The sequence below is a fragment of the Gavialis gangeticus genome, unplaced genomic scaffold (assembly GCF_001723915.1).
Source record: "Gavialis gangeticus isolate Ggan-Ray unplaced genomic scaffold, GavGan_comp1, whole genome shotgun sequence".
NCBI classification, from domain to species: domain Eukaryota; kingdom Metazoa; phylum Chordata; order Crocodylia; family Gavialidae; genus Gavialis; species Gavialis gangeticus.
Window position 1 is genome coordinate 22,400,867 of NW_017728998.1, and position 23,551 is coordinate 22,424,417.

Genomic DNA, 23,551 nt, shown 5'->3' on the forward strand with positions numbered 1-23,551 from the left:
TCGAGCACCTGTAGCCCCCTCACCAGGTCGTCACCTGTGGCCAGCACCAGGTCCAACAAGGTGTCTCCCTTGGTGGGGCTATGCACCTCCTGGGTTAGATATGATTCATTAATATGCTAATAAATATTTATTAATATGTTAATATGATTTATTAAGTGGGAGGCTGCCCTTGCATTACCCCAGTGCCAGGGGGCGCTATTCACAGCTCTGAACCTTCCCTACACTGTGGCCCATGCCTCTCAGGTGGCATCCAGATTATTGTTCACCCTGGTTCATGGCCAGGTCAAATTCAGTCCACTATTGGGCGTCTATCATGCACATACTCACTCCGCCCCCCTTTCACAGGGGCCTCTTGCATACTGCCCATCACTGGGCCACTCTACTGTCCTGCTCCATTGAGCGACCCCCTCTGGGCCATAGGGCTTGCCTATTCCCACTCTGGCACTACACATGCAGCACCTTTGGTTCGCTTGAGCTCCCTTACTCTATGCGGCTTCTCCTTGTGCCAAACACTGGGCTGCTTTTGCCCCTAGCCCCTCACCAGGCAACTGATTTCCCACACATGCTTGGGGTTGGCCCATGTACTGTCCTTTAAGCTGCTCCAGCAGCCCTACTTGATACACCCCTGGTGCAGCCCTTGAGGCCGCCCTCAGCAGCCCTACTCTGCATCCCACATGCTCAGTCCTTCAGGCGCCCCTTATTGCACCCTACTCTGAGTGGGCTCGCATTGTCACTATTCACAACACTACTACCCCCCCCTGGGATCTGCAGGACCCCCTTTGTCTCTGCTGGACTCAGGTGCCTATTAACAGGCACACCTGGCCCCCCTGCTCCCACATTTCTCACAAGTACCCACCAGGTGGTGGGGGTTGGGGTTAAGGTCACCCCTACCCCTACCCACCTTTCACCAGGGGGAGTGACTGGTCTGGTATTTCTTGGGGGCTATCGTGCCACAGACAGCCCCACTAGACGCCCCTTTTACCTGGCAGGGTGCAGTTTAGGTCATGCCCAGGACCAGGAGCCTCCAAACCTCCCCATAGCTCCTGCCCTTATCTCCAAGATCATAGAATCAGAGAAAGAAGGACCAGAAGGGACCTATAAGATCATCAAGTCTGGTTCCCTGCCATGGTCAGGAGGTAATTGGGCTCAAACAAGCTCAACAAGGTATTTGTCCAGGTTCCTCTTAAAGACCACTGGAGATGGCAACTGCACCTCCTCTGCTGGAAGTGTGTTCCAGGTTCTAGGTACCTGCGCAGAAAATAAGTTTTTCTTTATGTCCAGCTGAAACTTTTCATCGACTATCTTGTGTCCATTGGTCCGCATCTTTCTGTAGGAGGGGGTCGGGGGGGAACTTTTCTGAAAAGTTGTTCACCTAGGTCTTGGTGTTCACCCTTGACATTTGTAGGCAGCTATCAAGTCTCCTCTCAGCCTTCTTTTGCTTTGGATGACCAGTCCCAGATCCTAAAGGCTCTCCTCATAGGGTCTGTCCCATCATGCGGGTAGCCCTTCTGTGCACCCTTTTGAGCTTGTCTGCATCCTTCTTGAAGCGTGGTGCCCAGAACTGGATGCAGTACTCCAGCTGTGGCCTCACCAATGCCAAGTAGAGGAGGAGGAGCACCTCTCTGGATCTGTTGGCGACACATCTGCTGATGCACGCCAGAGGTCTATTTGTTCTGTTGGTGACTTTTGTCATACTGGTGGCTCATATTCATCTTCTGGTTGATTGTCACCTCTAGGTCCCTTTCAGATGCAGTGCCAGCCAGCGGACCACTACCCATTGTATAGATACGGTGAGGGTTCTTCCTGCCCAGATTAAGGACCCTGCATTTGTTCCTATTGAACCTCATCTGGTTTTGTTCAGCCCATAGGACCAGCCTGTCAAGGTCATCCTGAATCCTTGACTTGTTCTCTGATATGCCTGCTTGTCCCCGCAGTTTGGTATTGTCTGCAAACTTAATCAAACCCTCATCCAAGTCAATAACAAAGATATTAAAAAGCACGGGCCCAAGCACTGTTCCCTGGGGGACACCACTGGAGACAGCCTTCCAGGATGAGGCCACCCCATCAATCAAGACTCGTTGGGATTGGCCACTGAGCTAATTCCCAGCCCACTTCACTGTACCCTGGTCTAGGCCAGAACTCTCCAACTTAACTGACAGGATTTCATGGAAAACAGTATCAAAGGCCTTGCTGAAATTTAGGTAGATGATGTCCACCTTCTGTCCCTTGTCCGGGTGGTTTTTTACCTGGTCATAAAAGGACACCAGTTTTGTTAGGCATGACCTCCCCTCTACAAAGCCATGCTGGTTGGTTCTCAGTACCCCACCAGATGCGAGCTTGTGGGTGATGTCTTCTTTGACAATTTTTTGAAGTCAGACTGACCAGTCTATAGTTGGCAGGGTCATCCCTCTTTCCCTTCTTAAAGATGAATACTCCGTTTGCCTTCTTCCAGTCGTTAGGGACAACTCTTGAGTTCCATGATTCCTCAAACAGCCTCACCAGAGGCACCGCTATGAGCTCTTGGTTGAAGGTTGTCTGGACCAGCTGACTTGAAACTGTTCAGCTGATTATAAGAGTATCTTCACTGGTTCTGGACTGATTTTATGAGGACCGCTGTTATTGCTGTATTCTCTGTGCCCCTGGTCTGGTGACCAGTTCTCACCTGATTTCAGGAATGCTGATGCGAAGTAATAGTTGAGGAGCTCTGCCTTTTTATGGGGGTCAACTGTGGGCTTCTCCTTTGTGTTCCGTAGGGGTGCCACAGTGGAGCTTGATTTTTTTTTTTCGTGTTCCCTATGTACCTATTGAAGGATTTTTTTGTTGTCTTTATTTTCAGTTGCCAGCTTGACCTCCATGGATGCCTTAGCTTTCCTTGTCTCATGTCTGCAGATCCTGGCCACATGAGCGTACTCTTCTCTGTTTCTCAGTCATAGCTCAGCCGGCTGATGTTTCTCTCTCAGCCACTGGCAGCAAACTGCTGCCTCACCCTATATCAGCTGGGTCTTAAAATGACCGCCCTAATCAGGCACCTGCTGGGTGTCTGCCTCCAGCCCTTAAAGTGGCAAGCACCCAAAGGTGCATTGCCACAGGCCCCTTGGCCAGTCAGAGGCATGGGGGCCCATTGCATTCCACCATGAAAATCTTTCCCTGCATCCTCTTTCTTTCCCCCCTTGCTTTACACTCTTCCCCCCCTCCCCCAGCTGCTGATTTTCACATTTTTTTGCAGCGACTGATTGTATTTTTAGTTTCTGCAAAAAATGTGAAATCATGAATTTGGTAGGTCCCTACTTACAAAATAGTTTCTTTTAAGTGCAGCAGAACATCTGCATCTTATTAACTATGAAACTGAGTTTCCAGAAGTATTTCTTTCAATTATACTAGATCCTCTCTGAACAGATTTTAGAAATTCTATTTTAAGTGTTTGTAAGCAGCTGGCTAAGCATTTCTTTATTTTTTTGTTAACTGTCAGGAAAGGATTGGTACTTGCTGCGTTTAGAAGTTACTGTGACAGATGTGAATGACAATTCACCTGAATGGGCCATGGAGCCATTCCCATTCTTGGCTGTGGTGTCTCCTAAAGCTGCAGCGGGAACACCAGTATATAAACTTCTTGCTGTGGATAGAGATGAAGGAGTCCATGGAGCTGTAGAATACTTTCTCCTGGAAGGTAAGTTAAAACACGTGCATTTGCAAAAATTTAACACTCTTGGTTTTTTTTCCTTCTATACTTAACAGGAGTAGTTGTGGTACTGTTTATCCTCAGAGGTGAATTTGTTTGTATGCCTCTAGTGAGAGTTTTTCCTATATTGGTAGTAAAGGATGAGTGAAAATAAATTTTCTGTATTTGACTAATAGAATATTCATTTTTTTTTTAGGACCCATATACCAAAGAAGTGAAGTATAATATCACACATTTTGATAACCTTGCAGAAAAATCTGTACCTTAGAAAAGTAATTATGAAAGCAAGTTTTCGATGGATTTTTATATTATTTTTAAATGTACATGAGCTCCAAATCAAAGAGTATCAGAAATGGGCCTTCCACCTCTTTCAGTATATTCAGTAAAAAGTAGTTGCTGGTCATGATTTCAGGATTTGTGTGTGTATATCTATACATAAATGTATTTTAGGTGGAGAAGACAGATTTATTGTTGAGAAGGACACTGGCTGGATTAAAACAACAGGATTGCCACTTGTAAAGGACAGAGAGTACCTCCTGACGGTGTTAGCAGCAGATAAACTTGGTAACAAAGGATCTCCTGCCTCTATTTCTGTGATTGCTGGGCTTCGACCACCACAGTTTACCAACATATCATATGTTGCTAATGTTCCTGAAAACTTTCCACAGGGAAAAGTGTAAGTAGCAGTTTAAAAGTGCCTGCATACAAATCATAACAAGGCTTCCTAGCTTAACTGTGATACTATTATCCCAAAGTATTTATGGAATTGGCAGATTGCAATTGATATAAGTGGTTATTACCCAATGGAAAAGGTATCTAAGATATAGTGGGTGTACTTTTCAGTCATCATTTTATTTCAAATAGTGATGAGGAAGGGTAAAACGTTTGCATTTTAAAAGTATGTTGATAATAACAGGTAGTGGACATTGCATATACCATAATTTTTTAACCAATGTCCTTAACAGTTGAAGCATTAAGAAGGGAAGGAAAATATCCTGTTGTGTGTACTCTTCCACTTCAGGAAATTTGTCAACATTTAGAAAACAATCAGTTACATCGTATGAAAACTAGAAGCAATCGTTATGTTTGCTGCTTTTATTAGTTACAACAAAAAACTAAGCAAAAAGGAAGATGCCACAAAGGCTGATCATTTGATTTTGGGTGGGTTCATCATGCCAGTCTGATAGGTGTGACCAAAAATTGAGTACAATAATGCAAAACCTTTTACTGGGCTAGAAAATGCTGTTAGATATGGTGAGATAAATTCTACCTTCGCTTCCATCCCACCATCCTCACTGACTTGCTGTAATGTTTCAGACAGCTTATACCCAAAATGGATCGACACATCTGTTGATTTTTAAGCTGATATGTTGTATTGTAACAGATATAGTATTCCAATTCTATTATTTTTATTACATTTTTCAATACGGATATAGCTACATTCTTTCTGAATGTAATGATACCAACTGATGTTGTGTGTGTGTTTGCTTTAAAAGTTTGATGGATAGAAATCTTTCTCTGTTCTGGTATTAGAAGAACTGTGGAATTCTAGCAGAGCATTTCATGCCTGCCATCTTGGATTCAGTCGAGGCTCAAGCTAAGCATAAGAAGGATTTTTGTAACAATTTTTTTTCTGAGCACTTAAAAATATTTTCAGAGCTAAGAGGATACTAGCCAGCTAGGCAGCCAATTTGTCATATTCCCCAGCAGTTTGCAGAAGGAATGACCCATGTCATCTTGATTGTAATCAGATTATAACATGACAGAGGCCATTGCTATAGAAATGCCCCCTATTGAAAGCAAGCTATCATTGTACAATAATAAAAATTACTAATACAGATTATTATAGAACCCTGCAGGCCTATTTATCCTATATTAAATAGGATAAATTGGCCAAGTATTTTGCACAGTGGAATCTTGGTTCATGATTAGGATTCTTGATTACTATAGAATACAAATAATAAATACCATAAAAAAAGATCTAAAACAGCCTTTGACAATATCAGCATTTCAAATACAGTATCAGCTTCGGAAGTTCTGACCAGCAATATAAAAAGGTGCAGGAAGAAAATACTAATTTAAGCTGCCATCTTCTCTATTTAATTCTGCGTGATGGTGGGAGTCTGAAGGAATTTCCATAAGGCATGTTCTATATGATCAGACAGCGTATGTCTAAGTGATGTATTTTTTCCATTTTTAGGGGCAAATTCCATGGTTTTTAAGGTAAAATTCTCATAGACTCCAATTAATTCCGCTTCCATTCAGTCTTCATGACTGAGTTTGCAATTTTACTATATTGTATATTTTCCTGTTTCAAATAATAAAATTAGAAGAACAAATATAGGAGATTTATAAGAAGTTATTTTTTTAAGAACTTCAAAGAGGAAAATAATCACTTGAATTTGACTTTTCTCTTTGCCAGTTTCTTTTTTCCTTTTTTTTCACTTTGCTTAATTTTCATCCAGGTTTCTTACCGTTTCTGCTTTGTCCTACCAAAATGAATCCCTGAGCTACAGCTTACTCACTAATCCTACTGGCCTATTCAGCATCCACCCAGCAGCAGGAGAAATCAGCTTGACTCGGAGTGTCGATTATGAGAGCGATCAACACCAGTACCTTCTTCTGGTTAGAGCAACAGAAAGCCAGGAACAATTTAGCAGTGCAGTTGAGGTAAACACTCTGCGATTCTTCTTTTTCTATCACTTTTTCCAGTTTTCCTGCTACTTCTTCAGGTTAGTTTAGATTTCTTATAGCAGTGATACTTAACCAGGGTGCCATGGCAGCAGACAGGTTTGACAAAATATGAGGTGCAAACAGACACAACAGAAGATACTGGCTGACAAAATATGAGATGCAGAATAACAGCAAGATATAGGGCATAGACACCTGGGAGGGGGGAAGAGGGGAAATATAATGACCCCTTCCACTCTGACAAGAATGACACTTCACTCACCCCAACTTGACCCAGCCAAGGCTTGAACTCAGGTCTTCCATCTGGGAGGTGGAAACTCTTCCACTCAGCCACAAGTGCTGGGGTTGCTTTTGACTTGCTGGGAGCCCCATGCCTTACATTGAGCTGCCTCTTGCTGGAGGAACCAGAAGCTGAGCTGGGAGCCTCTTGGGTTGGCTGCACACCATGCTGCCCAGCATCTTGCTGGGGAAACTGGAAGCTGAGCTGGGAGCCTCCTGGGTTGGCCACATGCCATGTTGCACAGCCTTTTGCTGGAGCTGGGCAAGGAACCTCTCCTGCGGGCCGCACTCTGTGCTGCCCAGCCTCTTGCTGGGGATCCTGGAGCCCAGTGGGGACCCTCTTCTGCTGGCCGCTCCCCTGCAGGTCCTGCTCCCCTGGGCTTTTCTGGGGCAACTGCTCCTGCCCCACTGGCCCAGGTCTTCAAAGCTCCTTCTTCATCATCTCTCACTGGTCTCTCCCCAAGTCAGCTGCACTGCCCCTTTTATCCCCCTCCAGGTGGCCGGAGGGGCCAATCTGGGGACATGGAGGGTGAGTCTTAATTCAGGTCTAGTTTCTCGACCTGGGCCACGGGGGTGGGGCAAGCCCTTCCCCATCTCCAGGGCCTGGTTGGTGAGGAAAGGGAATCCCAAGCCCTCCAATCATTTTTTACCCTTTTAAAACCCCTGGGCCAAATCACTACCGGCTAGCCCGTCACATTAGCATAACAAGTTGTTGCCATAGCACACAAGCAGTGGATAATCATCCTTGATAGTTGCTGTTATGTCTAATGAAAGAAGATTTGTAAAGTGGGAAGGTGGGATTTGAAGAAGGCCAGTAAGGTTACTTTGCAGGCACATCTACTTACTGCAGTTTTACTTAAAACTTTTTAACATTGGCACAACTTGGTCATTGTAAAATTATTTCTGAGTTGTGCTCTTCTAAATTGGAGAAAGACTATAGATATGTCTACAAGGAGTAATGCAATGCCAGATAGAGATAACCAAGCAAGCTTGTAAATGAGGTATTTCCAGTACCACAAGCAAAGGTACTGGTGTTCACCAAAGCCAGTGCTACCCTGCATCTCAGACATGTATGAGAGTATGTCTGAAGATATATCTACGCTAGGGATGTAAACAGTTAAATGGTTAAATTACATATTTATACCGTTTACTGCTTACTATTTACGGTTTAGTGACCTCTGGCAAGAATGGTCCTGGCCCCTTATGTCTTCACTGTGCACCCAGTGCTGTGTGGGAACCAGGCCACTGGTGGAGAGCCACGGGCAGGGGGCAGTGGGCATGGCTGAGTCGCTAGGGGGTGGTGCCCAGCTGCAGAGCTGCAGCTTTCCTTTGCCCCCGTGAGCAGGGGCTGGGGCTGCAGATGGAGCTGAACCTTTCCTGTGCCCAGATCCCACTGCCAAGGGGAAGGAGGGAGGAAGGAAGATCCCGGGGTGCACACAGGGGTCAGGCAGGGCCTTCCCACAACAGCAGTGAGATGTCTTAGCTGCGTAGTGGATCAGCAGGGATCCCAGGGGAAACTGCAGTAGTAGCCTCCCAGCTGCTGCACTGCTGTCCCTCAGTGATGCCCTGGGACTGTGCTCACCACACAAGGGGCTGGCCACAGCCCCTCAGATCCAGTGCTGCCCACTCCAGCTGCTGTGGCACCTCTTTGAGCCAAGCCAGCTGCCCACTCAGCCCCACCTCAGGGCTGGGCAAGGCCCCAAACAACCCCAGCACCATGGGCAGGAGGGGAAGGAAGTGGTATGCCTGGTGGAGGCCACCCCACTGGGACCAGACACTCCTCCTCCCAGGGTGAGCTGGGGAGGGCATGGCCCAGCAGTGCGGAGGAGCCTGTGGCAGCACAAGTACAGTGGGAGGCACAGGGATCCTGTTGCCCTGCCCAGGCCCTGCTACTGCAGGGGGGTCAGGCACCCACTGTGGGGCTGGGAGTCTTATAGCTGTGGCAGGAAGGTGCCATCTGACCTCTGTGGGGTCCCGCCACCTCCCTCCTCTCCGCTCCCTCCCAATGGTGGCAGGATCTGGGCAAAGGAGAGGTCTACAACTCAGGCTGTATCTGCATCCCCAGCCCCTGCTCATGAAGGTGAGGGGAAGCCATGGCTCTGCAGCTGGGCACCATCCCCTAGTGGTGCAGCTGTGCCTGCTGCCCCCTGCCCATGGCTTCCCACCAGTGACCTGGGGCTTGCACAGTGCTGGGTGCACGGTGAAGACATAAAGGGTTGGGACTGGTCGTGCTGGCTGTCTCTAAACTAGGTGTGAGCTGTCGGTTAACCATTTAACTTACATAATTAGAGGAGGTTAAATGGATAATTTTTTAAACGATGTTTACATCCCTGGTCTACACTACAGACAGTAACATAACATAGACATAGTCCAGCTAACCTAAGTATTGGAAGCAGTCTAGTTTACAACAGCACACAGCTCCATGTAGCCTGGTTTATACAGCATCTCACTGTCTCTGTGGGGTAGATGTATTTTTGAGCCATAATATTGACCAAAGGGAATGAAAATATTTTAAAATAAGGTTAGGAGCAAGTCTGTATTTGCATTGGTCTAACTACCTTCAGTGGAGTAAGTGTAGTTAAATTCAAAATCTGGTCTCAGCCACATTCATGCTGTTGAAAGCATAACATAATTGACAGTTTTAGTATTGGCAGGTAGACATAATAAAAAATATTGTAAGTTTGGAGAGGGCTAAGAAAACAGAAAACGAGAAAAATAAAAAAATATTGCTGTAGAAGAATTTTGGGATCAGGCAACTGCTATTGTGTGGGAATCTGCCTGATATAAAGAACAGTTCTCAGCTGGAAAAGAGCAGTATAACAAAATCTGCTTTTCCTATGGCCTATAGCTTCTGCATCCTCGAAGATGATTATTTTTAGACAATCCTTGCATCAGATATATCTATGCTGATGAAGGCATTGCCCTGATCCACTCTGATACTACTTAATGCTTTCATCTTTTCCGTTCAGGTTTTGGTTGTAATCAGAGATGTGAATGATTGTGCCCCAGAATTCCAACAGTCAATATATAGCAAAGATAATGTTCCTGAAACAGTTACTATGACAACTGCACTTCTGCAAGGTAAGCACTTTTCAAAGCTATTTATTATCCTCAGTAGGAGTATTGTTTTCTACTTTTAATTAGAATTTTCCCTCAGAAGCACAAGTTACCAGTTTGAGGGTATTCATAACTCTGAGGTGGCAATTGGCATGCTGTAGTTTTGGGTCATGGGCCTAAACTCCCGTGCCCCTGTATGTATAGCTCAAAGTAGTTAAATGGAGAGAAGAGGAAGGAAAGAAACAATTTTTTTCTATGAGATACTGTAGGGCATTGCAAATGCGGTTGCTGCTGCAGCCATGGAATTGCAGTAGCTATATAGTTCCTACATCCCATTTTCTGAGGGATGGCAATGAATTTGGCCAGTAGCACCACTGAAACATCCATGTGCTCTGCAAAGAGCCTCTTTGTGGGATGTCCACTGTTTTTCTTTGCCCCAGTATAGTTCACTGAAATATACAGTAGTTCTGCTGTACTTGGGGCCTTGTGTGTTGTGAGTATTTGAGCAAAATTTGGACCTTACTAGATTTATTGTTTAGAACGAGGATATGCACCTCTTTGAAAAATGTGAAATGGCAAAATAATATTACCAAGATGCTTATGGAAAAATTAGTAGTCAAGTAGCAAAACAAATTTACACCAAACACAAACAGTTGCATAAGGATTTAAGATTATTCTTTTATTTACTTTTTCCTTTGGTTTGCAAAAGGATGCACAAAGATTAAATTAGTAAATTACTAGCAGAATATTGAAAACTGAAACTCAGAATATTGAGTAATAGAATTTTGCAGTCTTCTGATAATGTTGTTTTGGGTTTTGCTGTATTTTTGCAGATTGTGAGGCTTAGCTGGCAAACGCTTAAATACATGCTTAACTTGACATGCATGAGAAGTCCAGTTGAACTCAGGGGACTACGTGTGTAAAGTTAATCATGTATTTGATGGATCAGGGATTATGGGGACAAAGTTAATTTGGGTGGTACAAATCAGGTGGGCATAAGATTATAAGTATGTATACAGAGGAAAGATTTCTAATAAGAGGGGTCTTTAATGAAGAGAGAGCCTAAAATGATTCAATAGCTGCAACTACTCAGAGAATTGAATATCTTCTTTTTGATACAGCACTTATGGAGATTCTTGTCTTCATAGCTTTCGAAGTATAGTCAGTCATTATAGAAACACTATATCCTGTGGATTTTTTTTTAGGAATTCTTTCAACTGTTACATTATAAGGCAAAGTTATTACTGTGTTTGTGCCATTTGTTACTTTTTTATATAAGTTTTTAACAATCTAATTCATAGACGTTGATTTAGAAACTATCTTTTTTTCTTCTGTTTTACTAGTGGCAGCTAGCGACTGTGATTCGGAACAAAATGCTGAAATACTGTATTACACGTTGAGTCCAGAGTTTAGTATTTCTTCGGAGGGTACTATCTTTCCAGCAGAACAGTTGGACTATGAGCGACCCAACCATCTTTATGAGTTTATAATAATGGCTGTAGATAAAGGGGAAGAGCCAAAGACTGGCACAGCGACTGTTAGGATCCATGTTTCAAACGTGAATGATGAAGCACCTGAATTTTCCCAGGCAATGTAAATATATAAGATATTTTCTTTTTACTCTTGTCTCTTATATTAATAATCCAATTGAGATGTGCTTAGAGGGCCGGACCCTTTCATCCCCATCGGTAAAATGAGACCTTAAATTTGGTTCTTAATTCATAAAATGTAAAGCTAGTTTCAGGGGACTTTGTGACACATTTATTGTTGAGTCTGAAAAGTCAGGTTTAGAGAGTCTAATTCGGCATAACTTGCACCTACTGGTAGTATGTCTTTTGCGGTCCCCCAAAATTTATTTGGAATACTGCAGAGTTTCACTCTCTTAAATTAGATCACTCTTGCATATATAATCTTTTGTACTTAGTCCATTCGATTGAAGAGATTCTACCGTTTGTAACACAGATAAATGGCACATTCATATCAAGAAACACACCTGTCCACCAGCTTCCACTCTCCATGTGCCAAATGTCAAAATGAGACAGGAAAGCTATCCAGAGGATGCTCTTGATCACCACTTTTGAAATCTCTATCTACATCACTCTTTAGAATAGTGGGGGGCACCCTTGTAGCAGCTTCACTGCCTCATTTTCAGATTTAGTTCCTGTGGAGCAGGTATGCTTCTCAATGACACCCGCTTGGGAGCACCACAGAACTAGTATAAACATGAACAATGGAGGGCATGTACCCCTTGGATTTGTGCACAGGGTGAAAGTGGGCTGCAGGCTTGGGGCTAAGGGCTGTGCTGGCCTCTTCCTAGGGGGGAGCTGGAAGCAGGGTGGGCGGAGGTGGGGTGGGCTCAGCTATGTGGGTGAGCAGTGGTGGCAGCTCTGGAAGGGGTTACTACAGGGGGGTTACAGGGAATTTTGGGGTGCCCATAGCTGTACAAACTCCCCCTATAGCATCACCCCTGCTTGGGGCACTCTGCTCTGCTGCCTTTTCCTTGGGGTGGCTCTAGTTCCCCAAGTCCTCCCTGTGGCTAGCGCAGGGTTCCCAAATTCCTTGTAGCCCCCTGTAACCACCCCTTTCAGTGCCACCGCTGCCCCCGTCCACTCCCAGCCCAGCTTCTCCACTGGGAAGAGGCCAGCACAGCCCCTGGCCCTGAGCCCGCAGTGTACAGCCTGCACTCACCCTGTGCACAAGTCCAGAGGGGCACATGCCCCCCATGCCTCCCCTGGGGGTGTGCACAGTAGTGGGGAGCTGTCCTCCCTCCCCACTCCCTAGTGCCTCTTGGATGAGGTGCCTGTGGCTCTGTCCCCTGCCCCAACCCGGGGTCACATTCACCAGCCTGGCTGTGCAGTGCTTGCCCCTGCCTCTGCCCCCATGCCCCTTCCCTCCCTCACACCCCTTCCCCTCTGCAGATTTACCAGCCGGATGCTGCTCTCTGAGGTGCCTGTGTGCATTCCTGTATATCGGCTATTGGATTGGTATCAGCCGATATGGTTGGCTAATAATCAGCTATCAGTGTTGGCCAAGAAAATCTTTATCAGAGCACCCCTAGTTTTTGGTTTTGAGATCTGCATTCATATATCCAAATCCTCATTTGGGATTATGAGCTAGGATCAGATCCAAAATTAGAAGAGAACTTTTTCTGGATGTATACCAGGATTTCAGAATTCTTTTGAGAGATGCTGCTGATGAAGCTTGTAGGGAAACAGGATTGAGTCCTCACTTACAGCAAAACATTAAAGTTTTATACATTTTACAAAAAAAAATTAATTGATTCATGTTTGGGAGGAAGGCAGAAATTTTGGAAGTTTGTTTTTTCTTTTCATGGTGTGAAGTGATTTGTATAGAAATGCAGACATGTACATACTACCCAGAGTGTATAATTTCTAGACTGTCTGACAAGTTAATCATCTTCTAGCCATTCATTGTAACAGAGTCAATGGGTTTTTTGATTATAGGTCTTCGTCATTAGTCTCTAAGTAAATGAATACTGTATTGGCATAGACTCCAACCATTGCTATATCGAAACTGATTCCTAACTGTACAATTTGCTGACTAACTTAATTTGGCAACGATCGGCAAATAAATGGTTTAAGCTTTGGTAAAACTTTAGGCTTTAGTAAAATTCTTGCATCCCAGTTTTACTGAATTGCTAAAGCAAAATGCTTAGTAAGTGACAGTCTTAAATGATTACTGCATTAGAGAAGAAGTCAGAGGATAAACGTATACAATAGATAAGTGGAATGTATTTCTTCTCAGTCACTTCCTCCACAAATACAGATTACATGCTCTAGGCTTTTTCTCTTCAAAGCTTGGGTTTTAGGAGTGTCTGAAGTTGTGTCAGAAGCAGAATGCCTTTACATTCAAGTGACAGATTCCTGTGGAATTCCCAGTTTCCCACTGTTACCTTCTGATTTTCATTTATCAACTTAAAAGTAGAACTTGCTCTGAGCAAAGCTCAGGAAGGGATTTCAGTAGTACCAAGTTTGCACAGTTAGGAATCAGCTTGTATAAACCTGCACAACTTCAAGGTTGGACAAAACTTCAAGGTTTCCTGACATTCCTTATATTATATAAAGGAATAAAAAATTTCCTACTTTTCTTCCTTCTAGCAAGCCACCAGCTGAGATGCAACTAAATATTCTTGAGGTAGTTTGGAAAGACCTAACATTTATAATGCAAAATTGTTAGTGGTGCTCTATGCATGTCCAGATGTTGCTACTCTTAAATTCTGCAACTCTTATGAATACACCTGTTTTGATAATATTCAGGGCTGTTAAATTGACACTTCCAAGGCAGACATACCAATCTGTTAGCTTGTTTATTCCTTATACGTAGTTGTGGAGCACAAGTGTCTTTGGCTTCATGCATAACTACTTTAAAAACAAAGGCTTTGGTACCTGTTTTCGTTAGATAACGAATGCCAGTAGTCATGTTTTAACTATCAACAAACTGGAATCAGAATGCAAACTTAGCAAAAGTCAAAGAAAAAAAAGTTTAACATTCAAGTTTTACTACAAGATATATTAAAAAGTAAGCATTATTTTAATGTTATTTTAATTATTTTTAATTTCTCTTTTTACTTAGTGGTCTCTGGATCTATTTTATCCATAGGGAGATCTGCATGGAACCAGCTTCTGCTGTCTGGATGCATACAGTTCTCTCAAGTCAATACAGCCACATTATTGTATCTGGGAGCAAAAGTTTCACAGTCATTTTGCTGTTACAGAACTGGCTATGAACAGATGTTCAGTTTTTCCAGGGAGAGTCCATGTTCTCTCAGGAGAAACCATGAGTGTACAGATGTTCATAATTCTTCTCCCAAAAATGGCCACTCTGGGAGAAAAACAGTCTGCACTCTTGAGTCTGTGGCGCTTAGCATTTTGTAGCTGGCATTCAGGGCCAATGAAATTTGGAACCTGAACCACTTAGCTTCCTGTGATGGAGGGTAGCTGTGGGAGGAGTTTGACAGTCTCATGCTTTGGGACTTTTAATGCAGTTTTTTTTTGTTTCTTGGTGAATTTTTTCCCTTTACCTTCCATTGAAACATTGAACTTCACACTTCTTATGGCATGCAGAAACCTTTCAGGTATCTGTTTGATGGATTTGCGTAGGGTCAAACAAAGTGCCAGACTTGGGGTCACAAAACAATTTTCCCTCAGGCCAGATTGGCAAGAACCATTGCAGGTATTTTCCTTGTTTGAAGAGCTCAGAAGTGTCTTCCACTGCTATGTTCCTTTGAGAAGGTGTTCTGTTTAACTCCATGTACATGCCAGGTGATAACTTCTTATTTTGGTTTTTCTTTTTTATGCTCATGCATTCTTGAATCTAATGCAGATGAACTTAATGCAAATTTTATCTGTAATAGTATGTTGCGTACATTCACCATAATCACCTATACATCAGTTCCTTTAAGACACTAGTCTGCAGTCAATGTTATGCTTTATGTTGGACTAAAGCAAAGTTGCAAATAATGATGATGAAGATATCCTTTCTTTAAATCAATTTACTATCTGTATATACTCCGAACTTTTTTGTTTGGAGATATCTCTTCCTATTATTATTTTGTATCTCAATTATGAAGAACTTAAAGCTACCACTCTTGTTTCATTTTGTTAATTTTCACTGTCTCCTTTTTTAGAGACTAAACTTGATGATTTGAATTCCTCTGTCTCCGTATTTAATGTTTAAAGTTATCATTTATAGTTCATTTAGTTTTCTGGTGCAAAGTTAAGATACAGTTTTGAATGACTGAATTACCTTGGCTTCATGAAGCTTTCTTATTTTGTTGTACATTAAATGCAGAAAAAAAGAAAAGAAAAGAAATCCAAACTGGTATGGAAGGAAATGGCAGAAATAGCCTGTTAATTATTTGCTTTGATAAATATGAAGCCTTATTGTTTCATTGACAAAATAGCATGTCTCATCAGCATATTGTTTTGTTGGTTAACAAAGTAACATGTCACATCATCTGAAGTTGTGTTATTCATGAAACTATAAACCTCTTAATTCTTTTATAAAGATAATAATTAAACAATGTAATGAAACATCATTCAGTTGTACATGTATTTTATAAGACCTTTTCATCAACATTTGTAAATATGTGATTATAATTTCTTTTTATCAGCTACAGAAGTTTTGTTTCTGAAGATGCAGGTCCAAATACATTGATTGCTACAGTAAATGCTATAGACCCTGATGGAGATGATGTGACTTATGACATTCAAGCAGGAAATCAAAAGGGAAACTTTGTTATTGACCATCAGAAAGGTAATAAACTTCTTATTGTTCTGCACTGTATGGTCTTAAGAGTTTCTGGTGGTTTGCATGTACTGTACCTTGTATCCTGTCTTAACTATAAAAAGTGAGTAGGATACCTGCTATTGCTAAGTTACTACTCTAATAATAAAAAATGTGTAATAAAAAACAAATGTAACTCTTCTACCGTCACAATTCCTTCCATCTTCATTCTGTTCTAATAGGCATCATTTTCCAAGCTATTTGTTCCAGGCTATTGTTTGTTATATATGCATTGTCTGATTTTAATCAATGTAGAGAGAATGATTATCTAATAAGCTAACTTAAGCTGTTTTCCTGTTGTTCCACTTCCTGAAGCATTTAGCTAAGGAGATAAAAAAAAAAAAAAAATATACCACCTGGGTAATCAGCTACTGAGGTTGCTAAAAATGATATTCCAAATGTTGGTGTGGGATTGCATTTGCCACTGAGAATAGTCATTGGCATTATCTGTAACACAGGATTCCAGGGAGAAGTGACTCTACTTGGAGAAGATTAAAGTTTCATGTTGGTCTTAAAGTTGTGAGAAATAATTATGTATTACTGTTGTGTTCATAGCATTGCCACACTGAAGATTTAAGCAATACTGTAGTTGTTGGGTGTGTGCTATTGTAATATTGAGGACTGGAGCCATCAGCAGCTTTGTACACCAGCAGATTGAGCAGGTGTGTGTTCAGTCTGGTTTTGGGAGCACATGGAAGTTGTATAGACTTAACTTACACATGTGGTAGTTTTCTTTGGTAATTTGTGTTCATCTCCACACACACAATTGTGTCAAAGCATAATAAATGCTGTGGTCTGTGGAGAAGGATACTACATTATCTTGTCTGCCTTAATATCTCCTACTACAAATACATATTTTGTAGATTCAAGCTTTGCTTTATAGTCCTTACCTAGGCAAAAACGTTAGTGACCTTGTTTGTAATGGCACTTTTGCAAGAGTAAGGACTGCATGGTCCATAATATTGTGTTGCGGATAGAATTTTATTTATCAGATATCTACTATGTATTATACTTAAAATGCTCTTACAGCCTTAAATGTCCTTTATACTAACATTACTCTTTCACTTAGAGTTTCAGCCCATGTACATATGTGCTATAGAAAAAAAGCTGTTAGTGTACCCTTAAGGGGACCAGGCATGGTGTGGCAAATGAAGAGAGCTGGCATAAAACCTGTGCTTTACTTACAACCCAGTTATGTCCTGCTCCGAGGGCCTAAGCTCTATTTATGTCATGCATAGCCCTTGTGCTTGTTCAAGTTGAATAACCGTTTGTGCTTGGGGAATTTATACATCTCTCATAACAACTGTTTATGTGCTGAATCTTGTTATGTAAAAGTTCAACCTGGGATCAATTTCTTAACACAGCTCATTCAATAAAACACTTTAACTCATTTGAATTTTGGAGGAAAACACTGAGGTTTTAGATACTTTCTATGTTGATGAGCATGCTTTTGGCAAATCACTTACTGTGCATGCATGAGTAAACATATCCAATGATTTTTACAAGTCAAGAATTAATGTTCACTTGTGCATTTGAGGGCAGGATCAGATCTCAGCCCTCTCTGTTTCATGCACTTAAAATTCTGTAAAAGTTATAATTATGCATACCTAAATGTATTTATGGAGTTAGGCCAAAACCCAGCACACTATTTCTCACATGAGTTGTCTGATTTGAATCAGGAGGATTTCTTACATGAAAGAATATTACTTATATGATGGAGGTTTTGCAGAATTGGGCCCATACTCTGCAGCAACAATTTATGTGATTCCTGTAGCACTGTCACATAATTTTGAAATACCAAACAAAGAGAAACGCCAGCAATCTCATTAAAAAACACACGTTGAGACAGCTGGCATATCCATTTAAATTAATCGGATTTGTTTGACATTTACCTTTTGAGAAAACAAAGAAGGATATTTTGAGTTAGGAATGGAAGATCAACTTGAGATTTCAGTGACATCAGTTAAATCTGGAGTAATTCTGTTGACTTCCGTAAGTTACACTGTATTTAACCTGTTTTAGTGGCAATCAGAATTTTTCCTCAGTCTCTGCGAACTGTGAGCTCAGGAAACTCAGCACAGGAAAGCGATCTGCCATAGATCCATCCTTTTTTCATTTCACTGTCAGAGTTGCACTTAGCATGAAAGTTTAATTTCAATGCAAATACTGTTTTTGCAATATTAATGTTGCAGTTTCTGAATGTATTTCAGACCTGCCTAGAAATATTCCAAAAAGATATGCCCAAAAGATAAATGGACTGCAGGATACTGCTGCAGATGTGAGGCCTGACCCTGAATGTGCTGACTTCCCAGTAACCATTCCTGACCTCACTAAAGAGTGGCAGGATCTTAGGGACATATTTTAAAGGTATTTAACTACCTAAAGAACCTGTAGGTTCCTAGCAGGATCCTCGGAAGTTCCCAGCTGGCACAGATGTAACCTGCTTGAAAATCCCCATCTGTCTCTCAAATACACAAATGCCTTTTAAAAATTTGACCCTTACCACCTCCCGGGTCCCTGCATTTGGTACTATTTAAGGTATTCTTGTAAGCAAATGAATCTTTGCTTCCCAAATACACTTTTTTGTTTCTGGAAGTTAATCCGGGTATGAGAGGTTTTTCAGAAGCACTTTAAGCTTTAGTTATTAATAAAATCTAAAGGATTTACGTAATGGCTTTCAGTGGCTTAATTTGAGACATAATGTCAATTAAATGGTCATAATCTGTTGTTGCACAAGATGAGGCTGAGACGTATCAAAAATAAATGTTGCATAGAGACCAGGCATTTGCAAGCAAAGTGAGTGACACCGATCCTTTGACAATATCCCATTACATTGACAGTTTCTATTAGGCCAGATAAATAATAGAGGTGATTGATGGATGTTGGTGGAAACGAGTGACAGCTGCTTGCTGTATGTTTTTAGATAGCTGCTGTCTAACTTACTTATGTACCAGACCTTTCATTATCTCTCTCTGGCAGTCCCTTTATGCCCTACCTGGAAGTTGATGCCATTGGGATGACATGAGGGCATCAAAGTAAAGGCTTCTGAGGGTATGTTTGGACTGTCAAATAATGGCGTGATTGTAATGCAGGTGGGAATCCTCACCCTGGGTTAATTTAGTTAACATGAATAATACCAAGACATGGCAGCACAGGCTAGCAGACTCATACTCTGGGTCTCTGGTGGGCTGGTACAGCCTTCGCTGAACACTGCTGCCACTTTGTCCCTGTCGTTACCCTTAGGAGGTAGACTGAACCTAGCACAGGTATTCCAGCATATTACCACTACACCAACATTGTGGCCGTGTTGATGTACTCTGAGGAACTCACCATTTAGTTGTTTTTATGTAAGGTGAGACTGTAGTATGTATACATTAACTACATTAATGGAAATAAATGCATATGAAAGTAATTCATTTGCTGTGTTTTAATCGACATATATTGCATTATGTGCACAATAAGAAGTTGTATTACCTTCTAGACAAATCCCTGTGCTGTATCAGCCATTGCAGAGTGATCTCTGTGATCCCCTGGCTAGGATCAGAAGTTACACATAAAGTGGTATAAATAGGGACTTTGCTAACTTGTGGGGGCTGCCCCCCAATTTCATGGGTATAACAGAGCCCTGGGCAGCCATTTTGCAGAGTGCAGTGCATGCTCCTCATGCCTGTCATTGGCTGAAGGGCTCTGGAGGCCCTGCCCCTTGCTGCTGATTGGCTACAGAGGCTGCCTGTCATGTGGCTCCACCCCCTCACCACTGCAAGGGCTTTTTGTCATGCAGCCCCACCCCTGTCATGTGGCCCTGCTGCCAATTAGTGGTGAGGGGTGGGGCCACATGACAGGCAGCCCTCACAGACAATCAGTGCCAAGGGATGGGGTGGTAGCCATCTTGCCAGCAGCCCTGTGAGTGGGCATCTCCTGCCTCTCCCCCCTCTTTCCTGCCCCAGCGATTTGGCACAGCACTCGGTAAATTTTCTTTTTCCCCCCATGCATGGGCGACTGGTGTCTCCCAAGTCTGGGGGGGGCACCAGATTGCTGATGGCAGGGTGGGGTGGATAAGGGTCCCCCAGTGGCCAATTGCTGAGCCTGGAGCCACCAGTGGTAAAAGCAGAAGTGCACTTCCATCGGCACTTCTGGTTTCATGGCAGGCACTTCCAGGGGGTTCACATGCACCTGTGTGTACCCTCTACACAATCTCAGGGGGTGCTTGTGCACTCCCTACACATCACCTAGCCCCCATGGATTCCATGCATTTCGCAGGCTTTGTCTGGGATGTGTGAAGCTGCTAATTTGGTAGGGATCTGGGTTTTCCATTTGCCATGGAAAAATTCAGATTTTCTCCTTTTAAGAAGAGAAATGCAGGAAATGCTGGGTTCCAGCCTGCAAGGAGCTGTTTAGGGTTGGGGGGAGTGGGACAAGGGTGTTCAGGCAGGGGGTTCCTCATGCATGTATGCTTGCACACGTGCATGTGGCAGCCAGGCAGTGTGAAGACCAGCTTCTGCAGCTCCCCGCAGCTAAGTCATTGGGTGAGAGAGCAGATTGAGGCCCCCATGATGAAGGATGGAAGGGGGTAGAGTGGGGCAGGGCTGGGGTTGCGGGGCACTGCCGATGACACTAAACTTTGGGGCATAGCGTCCACACCGGAAGACAGGCTAGTGATCCAGGCTGACCTGGATAAACATAGTAAGTGGGCGGATACAAACCTGACGACGTTTAATATAGATAAATGTAAGGTACTCCACCTCGGGAGAAAAAACCTGCAGCATGCTTAGAGGCTTGGCAGTGCTACAGTTGCTAGCACCACGGCTGAAAGAGACTTGGAGGTCATGATTGACAACAAGATGAACATGAACCACTAATGCAGTGTCGCAGCTGGCAAAGCAAACAATACTGGCTTGCATCCATAGATGCTTCTCAAGTAAATCTCAGGATGTCATCCTCCCGCTGTACTTGGCTTTGGTGAGGCAGCAGCTGGAGTACTGCATCCAATTCTGGGCTCTGCAATTCAGGAAGGATGTCGAGAAGCTTGAGAGAGTCCAGAGGAGAGCCATGCGCATGATCAGAGGGCAAGAGAAATAGGCCTTATGAAGAGAAGCTGAGGGCCATGGGACTCTTCAGCCTGGAAGAGTGCAGGGTCAGAGGGAACCTGGTGGCTGCTTATAAGTATATAAGGGGTGTACATCAGGATCTGGGAGAATGTCTGTTCACCAGAGCGCCCCAAGGAAAAACAAGGACTAACAGTCATAAACTTCTCCAAGACTGTATTAGGCTGGACATAAAAAAATTTTTTGCTGTCCAAGCCCCCAGGACCTGGAATAGACTCCCTCCAGAGGTGATGCAGGCACCTACTCTAGACTCATTCAAGAAGCGTTTGGATGCGTATCTTGTTGGGATTCTTTGACCTCAGCTGACTTCCTGCCCCTGGGACAGGGGGCTAGACTTGATGATCTTCAGGGTCCCTTCTAGCCCTAACATCTGTGAAATCTATGGGGCCTGGGGCCAGGGCCAAAATGTGTGACTGCAGGGCCTGGCGAGGGAGTAGGACCGAGCCACAGGCAGCTTGCTTGCAGGGGGAGAGGGGGAAGGGAGGGTGGGCAGTGACTCCTCACCTCTACACGCCGTTCTTGGGGCATGGGAGGACATGTGCCCCCCCAGATTTGGCCATGGGGCAGATGCGGGCTGCCAGCTGCATGCTTGCGGCTCCCTGCCCTGCTGCTTTCTTAGGAGCCTCTGTGGTTGAGTGGGTGGGACCCAGCTTGGGAGGGCAGAGTGGGGCAGGGAGTTTTGGTGCTACTGCTGGGAGCCCCATGCTGGCTGTGCCTCCATTGTGTGGTGCCCCTTGCACACCTGGCAGCGGTGGGGGGCACAACTCGATGCTGCTGCCAGGCAGGCAGGGGGCACCTTGCCATGGTAGCGCAGTTGGCATGGGGCTGCCAGCAGTGGCACTGAGCATCCTTGCCTTCCCACCATGTGCTGCAGAGGCCCCCGGGGGGAGGACAGCAGGGCAGGGAGCTCTGAGCCTGCAGAATGCAGTCTGCATCTTACCCCCTCCCCGCCCCCCCCGCACCAGGCTGTGCTGTGGCCATGATGCCCACAGGGGAGCTGGAGCCAGGCTCCTCTCTCTGCTCCAGCTGCCACCTCCCTTGTGTGGTAGCTGGAGTTTTGGCACTGCTGGGGGGGAGGGAGTCAGGGGGCTGTGGGCCCCGGCCCTGGTTCCTGGTTCCCGGTCCCTTAGTTATGGCAGCTGGGGCCCCCCTCCAGCAGGGCTGGGGAGGGCAGATGGCTGTGGGTTATGAGTGAGGGACACCAGCAGGGCTGGGGGATGATGGGCTGTGGGTGGGGACTGAGGGGCACCTGGGGGGGGTGAGGGGCTGTGGGTTGGGAGTGAGGGGCACCAGTAGGGCTGGGGAGATGAGGGGATGCAGATCTATTGAGCAGCACTAGGAGGGCCAGGGGGCTTTAGGTCAGGAATGAAGAGCACTGGCAGGGTTGGTGGGGCTGGGAGTCAGGAGTGAAGGTACCAGCAGGGCTCAGGGAGCTGTGGGTTGAGTGAAGGGCAATGGCATGGGCAGGGCATTGGCATATTAGGGCTGCTCAGTGCCACAAAGCAGGGGGTGGGAACAGCCATAGCTGGACCTGTGTCCTGGTGAAAAAAGGAGGCAAAGGGAGCTCTGACTTCCTTTGATAAAACCCCCCTATATGAAATGCTAAAATATATAGGTATTTAGAATGTATTTTATTATAATGATTGAGGCACTGGTAGGCTTCAAAATTGCTTTAAAATTGTGAATATATCAGTAAAACATTGTGTTCAACTGATACACACACACTGGCATTTCATTTTAATCTTGGAAAAAAGTGGATTTTAGATCTTTTAATTAGAGAATTTAGGTTTTTTTAAATCAGAGAATTTGGGATTTTTAAACAGAAAAAAACAGGATCCCTAGTGATTGGAAACTGGTTTAAACCTGTAACAGAACAGAAGTTCAGTGTGCACAAACTGATTTCAAAATGGCCGAACCCGGTTTAAGATCAACCTGGATGGATGTAGTATTCGACTTAACTGATTTTGGTTAAACCGGTTTATGGAAATTCTGTCCCAGATCCCCTCTTGAATCAAATTACTTTGCAGTCCCCCAGCATGCATTGGGGGCCCCTCTGCTAATCCTCTTCAGAGGGCCAGCAGGCTAGCCTTGGCTGCGTTGTCTGCTTTGGCTGAGCTGAGGCTGGCCCACTCCATGGCTTTCACAGAGCTTGAGGCAGCAGTGCCTCCACTCCCCAGCCTGTGGGGTCCCCAAGATGCACTGGGTTGTCCTGGGGTCTTGTGCTGGGTGGCAGGGCCCGATCCTTCTTTCTATGGAGCTGGCCTGGCAGGGGTGCAGGGTGGATACAACCCAAGGCCCCAGCTCAGAGGGCTAAGACCACTGTGGGTGGCTTCTTTTCCTCCTTTCCGTGCACACCAGTGACTTGTGCCGACCTGGCTACGTGGCTCCCCCCTACGTGGGCAGATGTTGGGGTCCAGGGCTAGATTTGGGGGGG

General features: G+C 44.3%; 1 protein-coding gene across 6 annotated transcripts in view; it reads left to right on the forward strand.

Annotated features, from left to right (window-relative positions):
* Positions 1-3,468: 3,468 nt before the first annotated feature.
* The window catches only part of LOC109289542 (neural-cadherin-like), a 98,970-nt gene continuing 78,887 nt past the window's right edge, over positions 3,469-23,551 (forward strand). For all 6 annotated transcript variants that reach the window (XR_002095396.1, XR_002095397.1, XM_019505615.1 and 3 more), the window contains exons 1-6: positions 3,469-3,667; positions 4,130-4,355; positions 6,145-6,349; positions 9,619-9,730; positions 11,050-11,299; positions 15,840-15,982. Coding sequence is in view for 4 of the 6 variants with exons in the window: in XM_019505615.1 (XP_019361160.1) it covers positions 3,541-3,667; positions 4,130-4,355; positions 6,145-6,349; positions 9,619-9,730; positions 11,050-11,299; positions 15,840-15,982 (1,063 nt within the window). In the remaining 2 variants the exon portion in view is untranslated. The remainder of the gene's footprint in view (positions 3,668-4,129; positions 4,356-6,144; positions 6,350-9,618; positions 9,731-11,049; positions 11,300-15,839; positions 15,983-23,551) is intronic.